Here is a 21,705-nt window from a genome sequence, read left to right on the forward strand (position 1 = left end):
TTGGATTTCAAACTCTACTTATGAACTCACCAACATTTCATATGTTGACGTTTTTCAAAATACTTGTATTCTCAGGTAACAGATAAAGTGAAGATGATTTGTACTCTCTGACGTTTTGCTGTGATTTAAGTAGTACCAAACAGTTATTTCTTTGAATGTAATTTTTGGAACAATGTAATGTATGTAAACGTTACCAGTTGTATCATTTCCAAATGTTGGTGATGTTTTATGTTATGTTTCATGTATATGCATTGTCATGGTATTCAATGAGTCACGATAGCCCCCGGACGTTTCCGCCGTCTGGTTCGGGGGTGTGACACATAATCATGAAATGCTGCAATGGCTAACATAACCCTAATAGACTTAATCTTTGCTACCGGCGAAAAGGTTTCATCATAATCAACACCTTGAGTTTGAGTAAAACCCTTCGCAACCAGTCGAGCCTTATAAGTATGCATTTTTCCTTCCATGTCTGTCTTCTTCTTGAAGATCCATTTGCACCCGACTGTTTTACGGCCTGGTACATTGTCAACCAAGTTCCAAACTTGATTGTCATACATGGACTGTGTCTCGCTGTCCATAGCCTCCTTCCATTTAGCAGACTCTGGGCCTGCCATGGCTTCCTTAACACTGCTAGGTTCATCTAAATTTACTAGTGTACTATCACTAATAAACGTATCACCTTCCGTAGTAATATGAAAACCATAATAAAACGAAGGTGTGTTCCTAACCCGTGTGGAACGCCTCGGAGGTACAGACTCGTCAGCTGGATCAACAGGCTCCTCAGGTTGATTGCTAGTGTCTGAGGTTCCTTCACCAATTGATTCTTGAATTTCTTCAAGATCAATCTGCCTCCCACTGTCTCCTTGGCTTATAAATTCTTTCTCGCGAAAGATCCCTCTTCGTGCTACAAAGACCACATTCTCACTGGGTTTGTAGAAGAGGTAACCGAAGGATTTCTGTGGGTAGCCGATGAAAATACACCTTTCACTTCGGGGTTCAAGCTTATCATGAGTTTCGCGCCTCACGAAGACTTCGCAACCCCAAATTTTGATGTGGTCCAAATTGGGAACCTTCCCAGTCCACATCTCATGAGGTGTTTTGGTAACCTTCTTTGTAGGGACTAGATTAAGGATATGGGCGGCAGTCTCTAAGGCATACCCCCAAAAAGAGATTGGTAACGAAACTCGACTCATCATAGAGCGAACCATGTCCAACAAGGTTCGATTACGCCTCTCAGCTACACCATTCAGCTGTGGTGTCCTGGGAGGAGTCAATTGTGAGACAATCCCACACTCCTTAAGGTAGTCAAGGAACTCGGTACTAAGATACTCACCACCTCGATCGAATCGAAGCATCTTAATGTTCCTGCCCAATTGATTTTCTACTTCCTGCTTGAATTCCTTAAACCTTTCAAAGGTTTCGGACTTATTTTTGATTAAGTAGACATACCCATATCTACTAAAATCATCAATAAAAGTCACATAATACCGATTAGCATCCCTTGTGGCGGTTTTGAATGGCTCACATACATCAGTATGTATTAGGTCCAACAAACCTTCACCCCTCTCACAAGTTCCATTGAAGGGTGATTTTGTCATTTTTCCAAGTAGACAAGATTCACAACTATCATCTGATTTGAGGTCAAATGATTCCAAGACTCCACTCTTTTGGAGTTGGCCTATGTGTTTCTTGTTTACATGTCCAAGACGACAATGCCACAATGATGCTTTATCTAGGCTAGTAGAAGAATCAATATACAACACATTATTTCCTAAGTTGTCCACAATCGACACAGTTTCATACACACCATCTCAAGGTAATGCTTTAAAATAAAACACATTATTAAAGAAAGCATTAATACCACCACATTCATTATCAAACGAAAAGGTAAAACCTTGTTTGTACAAAGCATGAAAAGAAATAATATTCCTCGCCATTTCAGACGAGTACACACATTTATTCAAATCTAATTTTAACCCATTATTAAGCAACAAAGTATAAACTCCAATCTTGGAAACAGGTGAAGCCTTCCTATTCCCCATGATTAAGTTTATCTTCCCGTGCTCCACATCCTCACTTCTTCTTAGGCCCTGCAAATCAGAACATATGTGAATACCACATCCTGTATCAAGCACCCAAGAGTTAGAATATGTTGAGTAATTAAAAAATATAGTGTAAATACCTGCATAGGTGGGTTTCACTTTCCCGTCCTTTAGATCCTGCAAGTACTTAGGGCAGTTTCGCTTCCAGTGTGCCTTTTCATGGCAATAAAAGCATTCAACATCCTTGGGAATGGCAGAAGGAGTGACATAACCGTTCTTAGTCTTTGATGAGGAGCCTTCAAGAGATTTTCCCTTGGTACCCTTCGAAGGGTGCTTCCTCTTTTTCCCTTTGCCTTGCCCAATAGCTAAAACAGGGGTAGAAGTTGGAGTAGGAGTAGTAGAGGTAACAACCGCTTTACCCTTAAGACCGGTTTCAGCGGTCTTCAAGAGTCCTTGAAGCTTGCTGAGGGTAACTTCCTCCTTGTTCATATGATATGTCATTCGAAAATGATCATAACAAGAAGGCAAGGAGTGCAAAATGATGTCAATTGCCAACTCCTCGGGGATGTTAACATTCAGCTTCAGCAAGCGGTCCACATACCTTTGCATCTTTTGCATGTGGCCCGTGACGGATTCACCATCCTTCATGCGGGTAGTTATTATGGAGGAGATTATTTCATACCGCTCCTGACGAGCACTCTGATGGTACCTTTCCATCAGGTCTTGGTGCATCTCAAAAGGGTAGAAATCTTCATACGACTTTTGGAGCTCGGCTGTCATCGTGGCCATCATGATACATGCCACCTTAGTAGCATCTCTCTCATGAGTCCTGAATTCAGCGATCTCCTCAGGAGTCGTAGTAGACTCATCAAGTTCTTTTAACTCCTTATCGAGGACATATTCCTTGTCCTCGTAACGAGTAACCATCCTGATGTTCCTAATCCAATCCATGAAGTTGGAACCATCAAAGATGACCCTCCCACAAAGATTCATGAGAGAGAAAGAACCAGTTGGGTTAGAGCCTGAAGCATTAGTGTTGGAAGACATCTGAAAGAAGAAAGTAAGTTTAGATTAGATAGTTAGGATCCTTAATAAGACACCCAAATGTAATATTAAGGCTAGGATCCAATCACAATATATTACACTTAGAAGAGGGATGCCGTAATCTAAGTAATAATATATTTGAAAGGTAGGTGAATGACGATTCACCAATTTCCACCATGAAAACGAAATGATTTATTAGGTTTAATTGGATTTGAAATTCCTAGATTCTGTTGAGATTCATTGAACTTTTCAATGGCATGTTTCAATCTCGATTGTGCCCTTCAAGTTTTGTGACTGGGATGCCGAGGATCACAAAACAAGGTGTGAATAACCATGCTAATTCACTTGGTACTCTTAATATTATCACCTAATCAATGTGCCGGTTAACCACACACGCTCCATTGATCTATGACAAACATTAAGTCACCCTTCGTGATCCTTACTAGTCCTAGTTAGTGTGCTAGTTAACCACACACGCTCCACCAACGACTTGGTAAGGTACAAAGTGTGAATTCCATGGACTAGCACCATGTTCACATTTTTCCTAAAATAACTAAGATTGGGAATTAAAAGAGTTTAGTTATTTTATAATATTCATTATACTTTTAATGAGGATTTAAAGTCATTGTTCTACCCGTTCGGCTAACGACCTTCCACCGATCAAGCAAGCGGTGGGTGAGAGTATACACCCATTAAGTCGCCATTTTATAGGCAACAACCTTATACCCACCTTATAGACCGGCTTCGTGAATGAGGCCTACTAACGGTAAAACGACTTATTCTTATACATATATATAATAATTAACCATTAATGTTATAAATAGTATAAGGGTTGAATTTTAACTATTAAAACTCTACGGTTTGGAATTAAAGTTTATTAAAGTGTGTGAAACTTTACAAATTCCAAAACTTGAGGGCAAGTTTTGTAACTTTGCAAAACTCTTCATTTCATAACTTATGAATTAAAGGTTCATAAAAATGAAGACTCTTCATTTTCATGTAACTTATGTGTTTTAAGTGTGTGTTAAATGAAAGTGACCTTTGGTAATCCATAACTTGAGGACAAATTATGGACTCCATTAAAAACACATAAATGATAAAGAATTAATCCTAAACAATTCAGCAAATAATTCCTATCATTTTCTAAATTCATAAGAACATGAACATGATCATCAAAAATTCAAGAATTATATGAACACATAAAATCATGGAATTTTGATATATGCTATTGCAAATGGATTAGAACAACCATTACACCAACTAAAATAAGTTTTATAACACCAAAACAGTTTAGGGTAATGTTTCTAGTCCATTTCCAGCAGCAAAAGTCGAGGATCTGCATTCCTTCGATCCTACTCGTCGAGTGCACGAACTTACTCGCCGAGTAGGTTGAAGTTTGCCTTGGACTCGTCGAGTCCCCCCAATGGACTCGGCGAGTCCACCATGCTGACAGCAACGATTTCGACTTTTTTCACTATTTTGCATCAAGTATCAAACAAGCAAGCCTAGGCTCTGATACCACTGTTGGGTTTTGAGCAATCTAACACTTCCTAAGTGTGCATGCAACCCTAATAAACCTTGGATCTATGTTTGTCTAAATACATGCAAAATAATAATTTTCCAAGGTTTATAACCTATCTAACATGGCATGGGGAACATTTCAACATAAAAGAGTTAGAAGAGATTACATACCTTTTGTTGAGTTTGGTTCTATGGAGTTTGAGGGCCAAGCACCAATAGTGTGAATGCCTCAAATGGAATCACAAACACCACAAACTCTTGGAAAACTTTGAGAGAGTATACACCTTGTATAAAATCGGCCACACACATGCACACACACACACTAGTTCACTAGTTTTCTCTTAGGCTCTATTTCATGCTCCATAAGCATGCTTATATAGTGTGCATGGTTAGGGTGAAACCCTAATAACCCATGTCTTTTCCTTTTCCAAGGATCCATGGGTTAAAAGCTCCATGGATCATCCATGGACTTCCACATAAGCCTAGCCCATTAACAAATGAGTATTAGCCCACACTATATAAAACAAATAGCCCATAATTTAATTAGTATTCCTTTTAATCTCTAAATTAATTCATAATTAATTTAAGACTAAAACTAATTAAATAATGTAACTTCATATTAATATATTATAACTCATAATATATTAATAAACATATGTGTATAACTCTCATAAAATTATCCATAATAGTTTGGATGAGATGCAACCCAAATGGACCATGCCGGTCAGGTCAAGTATATACCAAATAAGTTATGGACTTAGACACCTTATCCAACCGTTATACCCTATTCAGAGATCTTTTTCAGAATAAGAGTTGATTTTTCATCGATGTACTTGTGAGTCGAAGGCACCAATGTCGGCCTACTGAGTTATGTAGCCTGGTTTAGGGAATGTTGCTATGTTGCATTGATCTGTTATAACTGAGTCCTGGTATATAGGATGTTATTATGCGGTAGTGATCGGTATATATTCCTGTGAGTCTGTTGTCTGGCTATATGATGTCTGTCGAATATATGTTATATGTTATATGTCGACATAGTATGGTTGGGTTGAGACTATACTGCTTTGTGCGGCTGGTCAACAAACCCTCGACAATCCAATCGGGAGGTTGTATGCCAGGGAAATCCAACCGAAAAGGTTGGGGGCCAGGGTAATCCAATAGGGAGGTTGTGGACCCAATACGTTATTTGTAGGGCAATCCAATCGGGAGGTTGTGGACCCAACATTCATTTTGTAAATATGTTTGGTTGTGCTATGTGGTACTTTGGGGGAACTTAGTAAGCTTTGACTTACGATTTCATTTTTATGTTTTAGGTACTTCGGATGACCGGGGCAAGGCGAATGCGTGATTGTACACATCCTTCGGTGATATGTTTTAGGAGATTTTATGATATATTGATCTTGGGGATATTTGTATGGATACTTGATTTGATATGGTTTTGGTTGAAAACAATGGTTTCTTTTAAGTTAAAAATGAAAAAAATTATTGTGATTATTGGAATGTTACGCACGAACGAAATTTCATTAACATATAAAAACAACTAAATGTTGATATGATGTATTTAAAGCAACCTATCAATCCAAATGACAGATGAATCGAAACTCACGTGTCAACGAAAGCAAACAAAGAGATTCGACCAAAAATTTTAGATGATAGCGAGGAAGAGGCGAGAATGGAGGTAAGATATGTGGGGAATGAGATGAGGGAAAACAGGAACCCTCACATGATACCATGAATCAAAAGCTCTCCCTCTATAATTTGTTGGTATAAATACCACCAGAGAGAAGTTAGAGGAGCATAAAGCCAGGGGAACGTGGGAGGAGGCGGTTCTTGACTGATTTAACATGAGAAGTTATCAGGAGGTTATAGAAGGATACATGGGTATTAAGAAATGAGGGAGAAGAAGAAGGAAGTGTGTCGATGAGCTAAACACGGCTGGAACCTCCGATTAACGGTAAATACAGAGTTATTACGGTCCAAATTGAAAGTTGGAGGAGTTTGAAGGACTGAGATGTGTTGGACGGGTATTGACTCACAATCGTCAATAATATAAAAAATAACTTTTGAATTTATCAAGGTTATTTCAAATACTAATAAACTATTAAAAAAAATAGAGATACTCTTGCAAACATTTTAAATGAGAACTTATTCAAAAGGTTATTACTATCTAAAATAACAAAATAACAAATATAGGTATTTATTAAATGTATATTTTACTTTTTTTTGTTATGTATAAATAACCCTCTCCTCTAAATATAAAAATTTCAATTTTTTATTACATTTCACTAGTTAATTTATACTATTAAAAGATTCAATAAGATTTTCATGTACTAAAGTTACATTTATAACAATTATATAATATTTTCAATGTTAGATTTATCTTTAAAACTATATATAATAATTTATTCACTAATTAATTTCTACTAAGAAACAATTTTAATTTTATTAGAATATTAACGTCTAGCAATATATTTTTATAAAACATATCGTATTACAGCTGCTTAACAAAAAAAAAGACCCTTTATAGAAAGGTTAACCAACAGTTGAAAGTTTTTAATAATTAGTTAAATTTAGCAGATAACTACGGATTTTACAAACATAATAAGTCATAATATACGTTGACCATTGTGGATAACTACTACAATGAAAATATTAGAATAGAACATAAACTTAAAACACTATAGGAGTATTTTGTGTTACTATAATTACTTATTTGAGAACTAAAGGTCTTTATTAATGGGTCAATAGTGCTTGGTGGATACGTTACGGTTATATGTGATTAAGGTGTCATAGACTCAGAATCTGTGATCTTTTCTTTATTTCCTGTTCCTTCTTTGGTTGTGGATTTGGAGTTAGGATAACTTATTCGAAGGTCTATCCTGTTTTGACGGCTTGTAACTGGTATGCACTATGCAAGTATTCAAGTAACTGGTAAAGATCATCCTATAATTATCTTAATTAGTATGTGAGAAATTCAAAACAAATAATAAAAAAAAAAACTTAAATTTTATGTTTTCCAGTAGCTATCGCAACTTTTACACCTTTTGATAAGCCTCCCTTAAAGCCTTAGCATTTGTAGTAGAAAATTTTCTTTTGCTATTCAGAAGTGTACCTTATCGTGATTTATTGGACTGTAAGGATAAAATAATCGTTTCATCACATTCAGATGTTTTATTAAGAGCATTTGAAGTAAATCTCAACATCCATGTCACAGAAGATATAGCTGAATTTTGGTTTGTAGAATCGAAGACTACCAGCTTTCTTCCTTCCTTTTGACAAATCAAATGTAAAGCCAGTTACAAATATAGAATTGTACTTAAAACTTGAAAAAGATATGGATCAAAATTTTAAGTAAATTAAAAATACCATCATAAATCTTTAGTAAAGGGGCTTCATCAGATTCAAGATTCAATAGAAGATGCACTTTGTATCAATCCTTTTCCTTTCCATCCAAGATTCTTCAAAACAGGTGAACATATGGAAGATGATTGAGCAATGGAGGATGATCGTAGAGAAGAGACAAATGTAGAAAATGATACATAGGAAGAGTGAATCATCATCATATTCTCGTTGTGTTACTTAGTTCACATGTATTTGTAATTAACAGCAAAAAAACCTAATGGTATTTTGGGTATGTTGAGTGGTATTTGAATGGTTGCTTTGATTAATTAAGAGCTTATTGGAATAAGTTGGTTTGAACAGTCACCATGACGTGATGGATGGCTACCGTGCGACTGTTTCGTCCTCTAGTCACCATGACGTGGTTGGAGCTAACCATGACATGGCAACTGGCTGAGTTGACTTGTTGATTTTGACCTTTGACCAGGGTTTGACCTAAGGGTATTTAGGGTATTTTGAGTGGTATTTGATATTTGTCATTTCTTGATGAATAGGTGACCGGTTGAGCTGACATTCATAGTTGTACCCTATTCAGAGATCTTTTTCAGAATGAGAGTTGATTTTTCATCAATGTACTTGTGAGTCGAAGGCACCAATGTCGGCCAACTGAGTTATGTAGCCTGGTTTAGGGAATGTTGCTATGTTGCATTGATCTGTTAGAACTGAGTCCTGGTATATAGGATGTTATTATGCGGTAGTGATCGGTATATATTCCTGTGAGTCTGTTGTCTGGCTATATGATGTCTGTCGAATATATGTTATATGTTATATGTCGACATAGTATGGTTGGGTTGAGACTATACTGCTTTGTGCGGCTGGTCAACAAACCCTCGACAATCCAATCGGGAGGTTGTAGGCCAGGGAAATCCAACCGGAAAGGTTGTGGGCCAGGGTAATCCAATAGGGAGGTTGTGGACCCAATACGTTATTTGCAGGGCAATCCAATTGGGAGGTTGTGGACCCAGCATTCATTTTGTAAATATGTTTGGTTGTGCTATGTGGTACTTTGGGGGAACTCAGTAAGCTTTGACTTACGATTTCAGTTTTATGTTTTAGGTACTTCGGATGACCGGGGCAAGGCGAATGCGTGATTGTACACATCCTTCGGTGATATGTTTTGGGAGATTTTATGATATATTGATCTTGGGGATATTTGTATTGATACTTGATTTGATATGGTTTTGGTTGAAAACAATGGTTTCTTTTAAGTTAAAAATGAAAAAAATTATTGTGATTATTGGAATGTTACGCACGAACGAAATTTCATTAACATATAAAAACAACTAAAAGTTGATACGATGTATTTGAAGCAACCTATCAATCCAAATGACAGATGAATCGAAACTCACGTGTCAACGAAAGTAAACAAAGAGATTCGACCAAAAATTTTAGATGATAGTGAGGAAGAGGCGAGAATGGATGTAAGATATATGGGGAATGAGATGTGGGAAAACAGGAACCCTCACATGATACCATGAATCAAAAGCTCTCCCTCTGTAATTTGTTGGTATAAATACCACCAGAGAGAGAAGTTAGAGGAGCATAAAGCCAGGGGAACGTGGGAGGAGGCGGTTCTTGACTGATTTAACATGAGAAGTTATCAAGAGGTTATAGAAGGATACATGGGTATTGAGAAATGAGGGAGAAGAAGAAGGATGTGTGTTGATGAGCTAAACCCGACTGGAACCTCTGATTAACGGTAAATACAGAGTTATTACGGTCCAAATTGAAAGTTTGAGGAGTTTGAAGGACTGAGATGTGTTGGACGGTTATTGACTCACAATCGTCAATAATATAAAAAATAACTTTTGAATTTATCAAAGTTATTTCGGATACTAATAAACTATTAAAAAAAATAAAGATACTCTTGCAAACATTTTAAATGAGAACTTATTCAAAAGGTTATTACTATCTAAAATAACAAAATAACAAATATAGGTATTTATTAAATGTATATTTTACTTTTTTTGTTATGTATAAATAACCCTCTATTATTCGATAATATTTAATTTCACTCCTCTAAATATAAAAATTTCAATTTTTTATTACATTTCACTAGTTAATTTATACTATTAAAAGATTCAATAAGATTTTCATTTACTAAAGATTACATTTATAACAATTATATAATATTTTCAATGTTAGATTTGTCTTTAAAACTATATATAATAATTTATTCACTAATTAATTTCTATTAAGAAACAATTTTAATTTTATTAGAATATTAACGTCTAGCAATATATTTTTATAAAACATGTCGTATTACAGCTGCTTAACAAAAAAAAAACCCTTTATAGAAAGGTTAACCAACGGTTGAAAGTTTTTAATAATTAGTTAAATTTACCAGATAACTACGGATTTGACAAACATAATAAGTCATAATATACGTTGACCATTGTGGATGCTTTTAGGGTTGTTTGATAAAACCGAAGGTTCAAAGAATGAGAATGTAGGGTTCCTTAACTTTCAAATGCCGTATCAAACACACTGAACAACACCTCCGATTGGTTCCATTAAGAAGCTATCAAACAACCTTTCAAATGATTTCAACATCTTAATGCTTCAGAGACGAGAAGGTATAGGTCCTTAACCGCATTGGATGATTCCATTTAGAGGTTATCAAACAACAACTTGGTACATACCAAAGACAACAAGTAAAATTATAAACCCTAAAATGTTACAAAGTGTTTCTTCAAAGTAGAATGCCTAAATCAACAATGTTACAAAGTGAAATACTATAGAAGCAAATCACATTTTGGTCTCGAGAAAATAAGTTGAAGAAACAGCTAAACCATCGATGTCATAAGTGCGAACGAGTCTCTGTCTTTTTGTAGGGGATTTGGGTTCGACCCAACAAAACTCTAAATGAAAAGACTTTGCTTCACCCACTTGTTTTCCCACATCACATGGACACCCCATGTACATGCCTCCCGGTAATAATGTGATTTGATAGCCACCATCATATTTCACCAAGTTACCCGACATCTTGCCTGTCCATCGCACATTTGTCGATACATTTTTGTCCTTGTATGTTGATGTTTGATCCTGTTTACCATGATTTGTTACAGTTTTAGTCCCTATGTTTATAACTTTTTCTCGGTTTTCATCCCAAGAAGAATCCGTTTGCAATTTTGGTCCTTATCTTGATGTTACAAAATTACACAAATGGTCCTTGTGGTTTAGTATTTAACCCTAAATTTTTTTAAAGGACTTATGGTGCAATGTTTTCATACTACAATGATCACCGGTGTCATAAAGCTCTCATAGGGACCATCTGTGGCCTCTTTTGTAAACCACAGGGACCATTCATGTAATTTTGTGTAATGATATTTAGACCTGAATACTCAGCTTTTAATTTATTTTGAATGACCATTTTACGGTTGGAACAAAACTGAAAAAACTGTATACAATTTGGGCCCAATTCATAATTTTCTCGTTATTTTATTATTAAACTATTTTCTAAATTTAATGTATTTTATTTTTAGTTATATATTAAAAGATTTAAAATTTTCTTGTTTTACATTGGAAAATTTGTTTTGGCAATTTTGGTCCTGATGTGGTGATGCTGATGTTTCATAATGATAATGGTCCCTGGATCGTTAAACCTACCTACTCAAATTAAATTTGGGTAAATGACCATTTTGCCCTTGGAAGAAAACTGAAAAAAAGGAATACAATAGGGGCCAAATTTGTAATTTTCTCTTTATTTTATTACTAAACTATTTTCTATAAGATATTTTATTTTTAATTATTATAAAATTAAAAAGTGAGTTTTAAAACTATTTTACATTTAAAATGACCATTTTGGACCATATTAGTAATTTTCTCTTAATTTTAATTATCTTTTTTAACGGTTTCAAGAATAGGTTTGAAATTTTTGTCAATATTTTAATGTTTCATTATGGCTTTCGTCCCCGAATAGCTAAATTTAAATCTAACTATTCAGCTGTTAATCTTTTTAAAATGACGAATTTGCCCTTTGGACCAAAACTGGAAACAGTATACGGTATACCACAGGGACCAAATTTGTTAATTACTCTTAAATAAAACTATACTATTTTCTAAACTATAACGTATTTTACATTCAAAATGACCATTTTGCCCTTGGTCAACCAAAACTTTTTTTTTTCTATATTGCATGTACTAATGTATTCAATACGATGATATAAATTATACTATTAAAAATTCATTCTTTATATATATATATATATATATATATATATATATATATATATATATATATATATATATATATATATATATATATATATAGAGAGAGAGAGAGAGAGAGAGAGAGTCAAGATCAAATAAGAAGGAAAATTTTGGTAGGAAGGTAAGAAGTTTTTTTTCTACATATTTTTTTAGCGAACAAACAAAATGAATCATCACATGAATCATTTGTAAGATGATTCACAAGAAAAAATTCTCAAAAAAACATGTTGATGATTCATTTATACAATGATTTTATTGTTATTCACTAAAACTATCACAAAAATGAATATTTTCTTAATTTACTTAAAAATGAATCATCTAGTGATTCATTTATTTTGTTCGTCAAAAAAATATACAAAATAAACTTCTTACCTTCCTACAAAAAAATATTTCTTACCGGATCTATATATATATATATATATATACTAATTCAAGAAAAAATAAAAAAATAAACCTGGATTAGCTGACCCTTGTCATCAATTTTAAGTGATGTCACTGTGTCAGCTTCAGCATCAGTGGCACCATAAACACCACTACGCTTTGTTACAGAGTGACCTTTCCATGTTCCAAGATGCTGATTGATCCTGTTTTCTTTCTCCTAATATATAAAGAAAAAACAAAACAAACACAAGAATTCAAAAGAGAGTTCATATCACTTGAAATTTGATAATAATAAATAATCATCATAAAGCCATGAAAATACCTTAGATTCATCAAGAAAAGGAGGAGTAACCACTCCAACACCTTTTTGTTCAAGAAAAAGGATAAGCATCTCAACAATACCTTTCGGATCCATTATGTGGAATGCTCTTGCTCTCAAATCTTTGTCTAGTGAATAAAGACAGTTTTCACATACAATAGAAGGTAATTTAGAAGGAAGCTTCAGGTTTCTGCATATGGTAAATATAGTATAAGATAAGTTACAAGCAGATAAAACAAATTGTAACATTAATTTATACCATTAAAATACTCACTTGGGTGATGCTTCTCCAATGTCATCTTCACCTAATACTCCTTCTCTTAATACTGTTTCTAACATGCCTGCTGTCTGATACCTTAATGCAAATGCCTTCTCTTGGGGAAAGAAACCAATCTGTAGACTAATTACAGTGGATATATTTAGTAGGAGAAGATATCAAAAGTGTTGAACACTTAAAACTATTGTTACACATTATCTAGATGCACAAATAAAAAAACCTGTTGATATTTTTCAGCAGTAAACATGTTGGTTTCTTTGATTTTGTACTCTGCCCATTCGGCTTCATGATCTGTTTTGGAAGCTGAGTAGCTTGATGAAGATGATTGTTTGATGTACAACCTGAATTTGACAATGGGAACCATGGTTAAGTGAGTAACACATAGCACACACAATGCTAGCTAACAAAGCATCCAATATGAATCAAACTGATAAACTCATCTTGAGCTTGAATAGGTATGTTGCATTTCTGTATTAATTCTAAGATACAATTGTTACAGAATCACAAATCTAATATTCATGTAATTTAAATAAATCAATTTGATTGAAGAAGAATCTTACGTCTGAATCAAACTAATCAACTCATCTTCACCATAAGATCCCGCGGATAGCCTGGTATCCACCTTATGCATCAACTTCCCCATTGAATCGAATTGCTGATCAAAACACCACATAAATGTCTAATTAATAACAAAACAACTTCGAAAACCAAAACAGATGATCCGAATTGTGATACCGACGTGAAAAGAACCGGTCCAGTTCCCCAAATTGAGTCTGATGAATCGCTTAAGAGCGTCGATGCTCATCGATTCCTGATTTGTTTTTTGAGGATTATTATACGAAGTCGACGAAGGAGACGTTGCGTTGGTTAACAATGACGTTTTGTGAGGAATTGCTCGACGGTATGGTTTAGGGTTTACGAAAATTGAATTGACCGAATTACTACTGCTGCAAAAAGCACCAATAGGACAGAAGGCTGCCATTCGAGTAATCAATTGAGGCCAATTGATATCTTTGAGTTTTGATGGAAGCTTAGTTCGTTGTGTTTGAAGTTATGTTGGAAGATGAACTGAAAGCATTTCCATACAACCAACAGATTTGCAAATATCTTATCCACACTAAAATCTGTTACTGCATGTTTTTTTTTCAGCCGTTTTATGTTTTTGTTTATTATCCCTTTTCCAACAATGTTTTGTATATTGGTTTAAATGGTTCTTCGTGATTTTTCTTTTTTTGCGTTTAAAGGGTACGAAATTGTGTTTTACCGGTTAATTTCGTACATTTATCTATTTTTGAAGGTTACACTGCCTTTTTCACCTGCCAACTAAGCAGGTGAGTCAACAATGACTCAGTGGTGAGTCGACTCATCGTTGCCACGTAAACCAAGAGTCTAAGCACAAAATCGAACTTCGTCTTCTTCATCTAAAAGAAAAGCAAAAATACCCAAACCTTTGGTTCCTTGTGTTCTTTATCAGAACTCGAAAGACACCTGACTAACACAACCTTCATACCTATTAATCCGAACCCAACACCAAAATCCCCAAAGACACCTGATTCTCCCTTACTGATATCCTAATTACAACTTCAATTCATCGCCATAAAACCACTGAATACACAACCATCATCCCCAACTGTTGCCTATGCTAAAAATAAAAGAAACAAACAGAAGAAACATAGAGGCGATTCAACGAAAAAAGGGAGGGGTCTGCGATTCAGCTCAACATGATCAGATCCAGAGCGATTCAGCTCAACATGCTCGGATTCAGGTTATGGCCAATCGAAGGTTGACATGAGGTTTGTGACCCAATCTTAGGCGATTCAGTGAGAAAACGGGCAATCACCCTCTTGAAACTTCCCGTTTCTCCCGCGGTGAGCACTAAAGCATCGAACACTTCCACCGACAACACTGTCGGGAGTTCCAATCGCCAATCAAATTGGAGTATCCAAGTAGGAGGTAGTGTAGATCAATCCGGTATGAGAGGCATCAAGTTTCTAGTAATTCATTTGGAGGAGGTGTCAGAAGTACATGGTGGTTCACCCTTTTCTATCAACGATGATAGTGGTGGTGTATTCATCTTCTTCAATGGGAGTTCTCAACAGAACTCCATTAGACTACATAAATCTATCTTCGATTTCGATTTCTTGTATCACCACATCATCGTTAACTATAGATGTTGGACGATTCTGGTGGCAGATGATGGTGGATTAGTGGTGGTGTTGGAACACAGGTTAAAGGGAATAATATAGGCAGACATCGATGGAAGGAAACGGGGAATTAGGGCTTTCTGGCGATGTGGGGATGAGAGAGAGAGAAAGAAAGAGAGAGAGAGAGAAAGAGAGAGAGAAGGGAGAGAGAGAGATCTTAATTGATAAGAGACTTCTGATGAGGTGGCATTTTTTTAACTTTAAACATGCTGACTAGGAAAGGGTTCACCGGATGACCCCTTCATTTTTTTTAGAAAATGACTTTTTAAACCCTAATAATATGAATTTGTACCCTTTAAATGCAAAAAAAAAAAAAAAAAAAAAAAAAAAAATTCACAATGGACCATTTAAACAAATATACGAAACATATATATATATATATATATATATATATATATATATATATATATATATATATATATATATATATATATATAATAGAAACATTTTTTTCATGGATTTCATTTGAAACTTCCATGCATTTTTCTTTTCATCATATTCATTTGAAACTCTTGTAACTTTTCAATTTTTTGCTAATAATAATTATAAATTGGTTAATAAGATTAAATAAATATTAAACCTAAAGTGTAATTATATATAAACTAAATTTTAATATTAAAATAATATATTTACTTCTATCTATATAGTTATGTTTTTTTTTTAACTTTTAACATATTATACTTAATTTATTAATTTTAATATATTGTTGGATGTAACCATTATCATTTTAAATATACAATTTTGGAACAATTTGTATAAATTATTTATATTGTTAATTTAAATACAACATTACAGGCTAAACTTAAATATGAATTTTAGTTTAACTTAAACAAACCAAAAAATATTTTTTAAATAGTTAACAGTGATAAATTATAGTCTTTCTAATAATAATTATAAGCTGGTTAATAAGGTTAAATAAATACCAAACCTAAAGTGTAATCATAAATAAACTAAATTTCAATTTCAATATAATATCTTTAGTTTTACTTATAAAGTTATGTCTTTAGCTTTTAACACATTATACTTAATTTATTAGATTTAAAATGTTGTTTTATGTAATCATAATCAGTTTAAAGGTACAACTTTTGAACAGTTTGGACAAAATACTTAAATTGTTAATTTAAATATAACATTACAGTATCAACTTAGATATAAATTTTAGTTCTACTTAAAAACCAAATAATATTTTGTAAATAATTAAAAGTAATAAATTGTAGTGATAAATGCAAAAACCAAATTGTAATATCAATTTAACTAAAATATTTTCTAAATAAATTTTTATAATCGGTAAAAAATTTCAAATAAATAGCTTAAAATAATTACAATACCAATAGTTAAAAATAACTATATATAAATGATTATATTGTTATATTTAAAATCAAATAACAATGTTTGATGTTTTAAATAATTTTAATGATAGAAATTAAAACATTAAGCAAATAAATTTTTAAAAATTAATTAGCAATAACAACTATAAATAACATTAAACCATATATCATATTTAATTTTATTTATGTGTAATTCGCGGGTAGAAATCATTCAAACGATTGAGATTATGCAGTTATAATAGATGTATATAGTATCATATAATTCAAAATAATTAATATATTATATCAATTTGGTATACGAAATATTATATAAAATTTAACAACAGTGTTATTGTTATATATATATATATATATATATATATATATATATATATATATATATATATATATATTTCTAAAACTTCAACTATATAGGTGTTTCTGCATAACATGCGGTAATTCGCCTAGGATACTTATAAATGAAGTATTTTTCCTTTCACTACATTCATTTGAAGCTCGCATGTATTTTTTTTTTCTTTCACCACATCCATTTGAAATTCCCATGACTTTTCAATTTTTTCTAATAATAATTATAATTTGGTTAATTAGGTTAAATAAATATCAAACCTAAAGTGTAATCATACATAAACTAAATTTCATTAATAAAATAATATTTTTACTTTTGCTTATAAAGTTATGTTTTTTAACTTTTAACATATTATACTTAATTTATTAGTTTTAATATATTGTTGGATGTAAACCATTACCATTTTAAAGATATAATTTTGGAACAATTTGTATAAAATACTTACATTATTAGTTTAAATATAAAATTATAGGGCCAATTTAAATATAAATTTTAGTTTAACTTAATCAACTGAAATAATATTTTGTAAATAGTTAAAAGTGATAAATTATAGTGTCTTTCTAATAATGATTGTAAGTTGTTTAATAAGGTTAAATAAATATCAAACCTAAAGTATAATCATAAATAAACTAAATTTTGATTTTAAAATAATATATTTACTTCCACTTATAAAGTTACGTCTTTAACTTTTAACATATTATACTTAATTTATTAGATTTAATATGTTGTTATATGTAAACCATTATTAGTTTAAAGCTACAAATTTTGAACAGTTTGACAAAATACTTAAATTGTTAACTTAAACATAATATTACAATGTCAATTTAAATATAAATTTCATTTCCACTTGAAACCTCAATTTAACTTAAATATTTCCTAAATAAAATCGTTAAAAGTTTTCAAATAAGTAGTTTAAAATAATTTACAATAATTACAGTTAAAAATAACTATATATAAATGGTTATATTGTTACCTTTAATTTTTTTTTTAATAATTATAATGATAGAAACTAAAACATTAAGCAAATAAAATTAAAAAAAAATAGTTAACAATAACAAGAAGAGAAAATGACAAAAATAACCATTTACACTAATGACATTACAAAAATAGCCAAAAAATATCCAAATTACAAAAATAGCCAACGATTTCGCAGATGAAAATGCCCCATCTGCGAAATCACCTTGTCATCTGCGAATGTACAAGCAAGTAAAGCACAGCTGTGCTTTAGCTGCTTGTACTTTCGCAGATGGCTTAGGCCATCTGCGAAATTGTAAAGCCATCTTCGAAATGCTCTTTGTTTCGGTATATAAGCGTTTTTCTTTTCTCCATTTTCCCCCTTCTCTACACAAAAACTCTCTCTAACTCTCTCTATCTTTGGAGTATTTTCGCGATTTTGGCTACTTTTTGAAGAAAATGGAGGATTATGTCAACAATCCGGCGAATATGGTTAGATTTTAACTCTTTAAATGTTGAAGTTTTTTTTTGTTATTATTTATTGTATTATTTAGTGTTAACAAAAGGGTAATTTTGTTGTATTTTGATAGTTTTAATATTTCTTTATTATACTTGAAGCTTAAATGGTATTTTGTTAGTGTTTGTTTGAATGTACAAGTAGAGACTGCATAGATAATATTTAGAATTTGTTATTTTTGTTGTTTGTTTAGTTGTTGTATAACCTGAAAACTTGTATATTGTTATCGTATAATTGTTTATATAAAGTGAAAAATAGTTAAATTATAGTATGTGTAAAATAGTCGTTTGTATATATATTTGTTTTATAAGTACAACATTTGTATAAGTTGAAAATTTGTCGTATATATATTGTTAGAAATTGGTTGTGTTTGTCATATAAGTTGAACAATTGTTGTCGTATAACTTGCAAAATTGTTAATTTGGTTGTCGTTTTATTTGAAAAATTGTTTGTTTATATGATTATAAAATGTTAGTTTATAGAATTAGAAATATAAAAATTGTTTATGTATTTGTCGTTTAAGTTGAAAATTTATCGTTTATATATTTGTCGTTTAAGTCGAAAATATGTTTAATAAAATGTTTATATAATTATATATGATATTGTTTTTTAACGTAAATATTTTTGTTGTATAACTTGGAAAATTGTTTATATATATGTATGTTATTGTTTTTTATCGGAAATATAAAAATAATTATTAATTAAGAAATAGTATTTGCATTACCAATTGTTTATGTATTGCAGTTCGTAATCATATATTTTAAAAACAAAACATTTTTTAGTTATCTAATTTGTTTTTGTGTTTTTTTTGCAGCATGATTTTAGTTTTATCAATGTGAAAGCGTTTGCGAACTTAAAAGGTTCTGGCGGTAACATATGAGAAGTATTTGAAGTTTTAGATGATGCCAGACGTGCCATTTTCAGAAATACCGTATTTGGTTACTTTATTGACGTCCCTCGTTTACAAGGGGATGCATTGTTGTTCCATAAAATGTTCCTTCATCAGATCCGGCCGGACCCTGTTTTATCTCCAAATGGAATAAAACGATTATATTTTCGAGTAGGCAATACGAAAATGGTTTATGGGCCGGAAGAGTTTTGTTTGATAACCAGCTTCAATTTTGGGGAGTATCCAAAAAACATTGGGAAAAAAGGGTCGGAAAAATTATTAAGCAGTAAAAAAAGATGTTTATTGCGTGAACGGCTATTTCCGGACCATACCAATAGTTCAGTGAAAATCGGCGACCTTAAACGTTTAATTTTAAATCGAACATTCGTAGCACTTGACGACGTTGATGCAGTTAGAGTATGTTTGATATACATTCTATGTGAAGGTTTTTTGGGTAAAGAAGTTAATGATCGGGTGCCACAAGATTGTTTTTTTTTTTTTTTGCTGAGAATTTGGATCTCTGGAACAGGTATATTTTGTTTACGTTAAAAGTTATATTTTATTAAAGTTATAATTTATATAAAAACTAATATTGTTTTTTTGTTTTGTTAGTTTCGCTTGGGGTAGCTATCTTTGGGATTTTACTTATGTTGACCTTGAGGATACATGGAACAAAATACATCATTATTTATCACTTTTTGAGCGTGGTCAAACTTTAAAGTACTCCGTATCTGGATTTACGGCTCCAATTAGGGTATAAAAATATTCTAATATTTAAATTGTTTTATTGTTAAGTTTTTTATTTTAATTTTAACTTTTATTACTGTAATTGTAAAAATTTGTAGATATGGATATATGAGATGATTCCGGCTGTTCGCGCATGTGGATTTGTGTTGAAAAAAAAATAAAGACTTACCTCGGATGAAACGATGGAGTGGAACTAAAAAATTAAAATGGGTTGACGTGAACAAGATTTGATCAAAGATGCAGGTTTATAAATATTTCGTTTATTATTAATAAATTTGATTATTATACTTTTATATGCATTTTTAATATGTTTAATTTTTTAGGATGGTCTACCACCAAGATAAAACATGTTACCGGGTGATGGTGAGATGACATCTTCTTATTATATGTCATTTCAAGAGTATGTATATGGTGAAGGGAAAGCAGTTCCATCCCCAGTACGGGACCCTTTTAGGAGACAAGACGAATCTTCGTCTAGTATGTCGTCCAGTGGTCGCTCTCATGGTACAGGTAGGGGCAGTGGAAAACACAAGTTAGACGAGGTGTTGAAATGGCTACATGCACTGGAGCAACATGTGTTTATGAACCGACAACCTACAGAGTTTTTTGGTGAACAAGTGAATACTGAACAATTTTGGAACGACATTTTTTATGATGATCCGATAGTGTCACAAAGAAATTATGATGAACAGGTTAGTTACACGCTACATTATTTTTTAAATTTTATTAACAAATATGAATACCTGTGTTCATATTTTATATTTGAAAATATAAGTTGTGCAAGATGAAGTGTTGAATAAAAACAATACAACTGAAAATACATTTGGTGATATTCAAGACAACAAGGTTGTTATAGATATTACCTTTACGATTTTAATAATTACTTTTTAATAATGTGTCTTTCGTTATTAAGTAAAAAGTTATATTTTTAATGTAGGTGTCGGAGGAGAGGAATGAGTAAGCGGGGAACAAATTTGATGATGATGTGTTTGATGTAAATGATTATACTGAATTTAAAGAGGTTCTTATAGTTACATTAATTTATATTTTGTTTTTAGTAGATTAAATCATTTATTTAATTAGATATTATTGCTTATTAAATTATGTGTTTTTCGTTATTAAGTGTAAAGTTTTATTTTTAATGTAGGAGTCGGAGATGAGGTGTTTGACGTAAATGATTATAGTGAAGCTAAAGAGGTTCGTATACTTACATTAAATTATATATTTTTTTAGTATATTGAAACTTATTTATAATTAGAGATTATTGGTTATTAAATTAGGTGCCGGACGAAGATGCAATAAGAATTACGGCAGTTGTAGATTATTTTTAGTATATTTTATTTTATGATCCTTATACAAGTCTTATTGCCGATTCATTCATCCCCTAATCATTGGCTATTTGGGGAACTACGATTAGCATCAATGGGAGTCTATATTTATGACAGTCTTGGAAGATCGGCTTATGAAAAATTCTACTCTGAATGAATCTTTTCCAAATTTGAACGTCGGGTGGCAAATTATT

At 32.2% G+C, this 21,705-nt stretch overlaps 1 protein-coding gene across 1 annotated transcript; it reads right to left on the reverse strand.

Moving 5' to 3' along the window:
* Positions 1–10,648: 10,648 nt before the first annotated feature.
* LOC145043977 (glutamate NMDA receptor subunit epsilon-1, putative (DUF3598)) lies at positions 10,649–14,317 on the reverse strand. Its single transcript, XM_078992773.1, has 7 exons — positions 13,938–14,317; positions 13,759–13,853; positions 13,419–13,539; positions 13,196–13,314; positions 12,925–13,111; positions 12,676–12,819; positions 10,649–11,054 (listed from the first exon to the last, which is right to left on the reverse strand). Exons 1-7 carry the CDS (start codon positions 14,178–14,180, stop codon positions 10,758–10,760), a joined length of 1,206 nt encoding a protein of 401 aa, XP_078848899.1. The 5' UTR covers positions 14,181–14,317; the 3' UTR covers positions 10,649–10,757.
* Between the last annotated feature and the right edge of the window lie 7,388 nt (positions 14,318–21,705).

This window comes from Lactuca saligna, chromosome 4 (genome assembly GCF_052625555.1).
Source record: "Lactuca saligna cultivar CGN05327 chromosome 4, ASM5262555v1, whole genome shotgun sequence".
Classification (NCBI taxonomy): domain Eukaryota; kingdom Viridiplantae; phylum Streptophyta; class Magnoliopsida; order Asterales; family Asteraceae; genus Lactuca; species Lactuca saligna.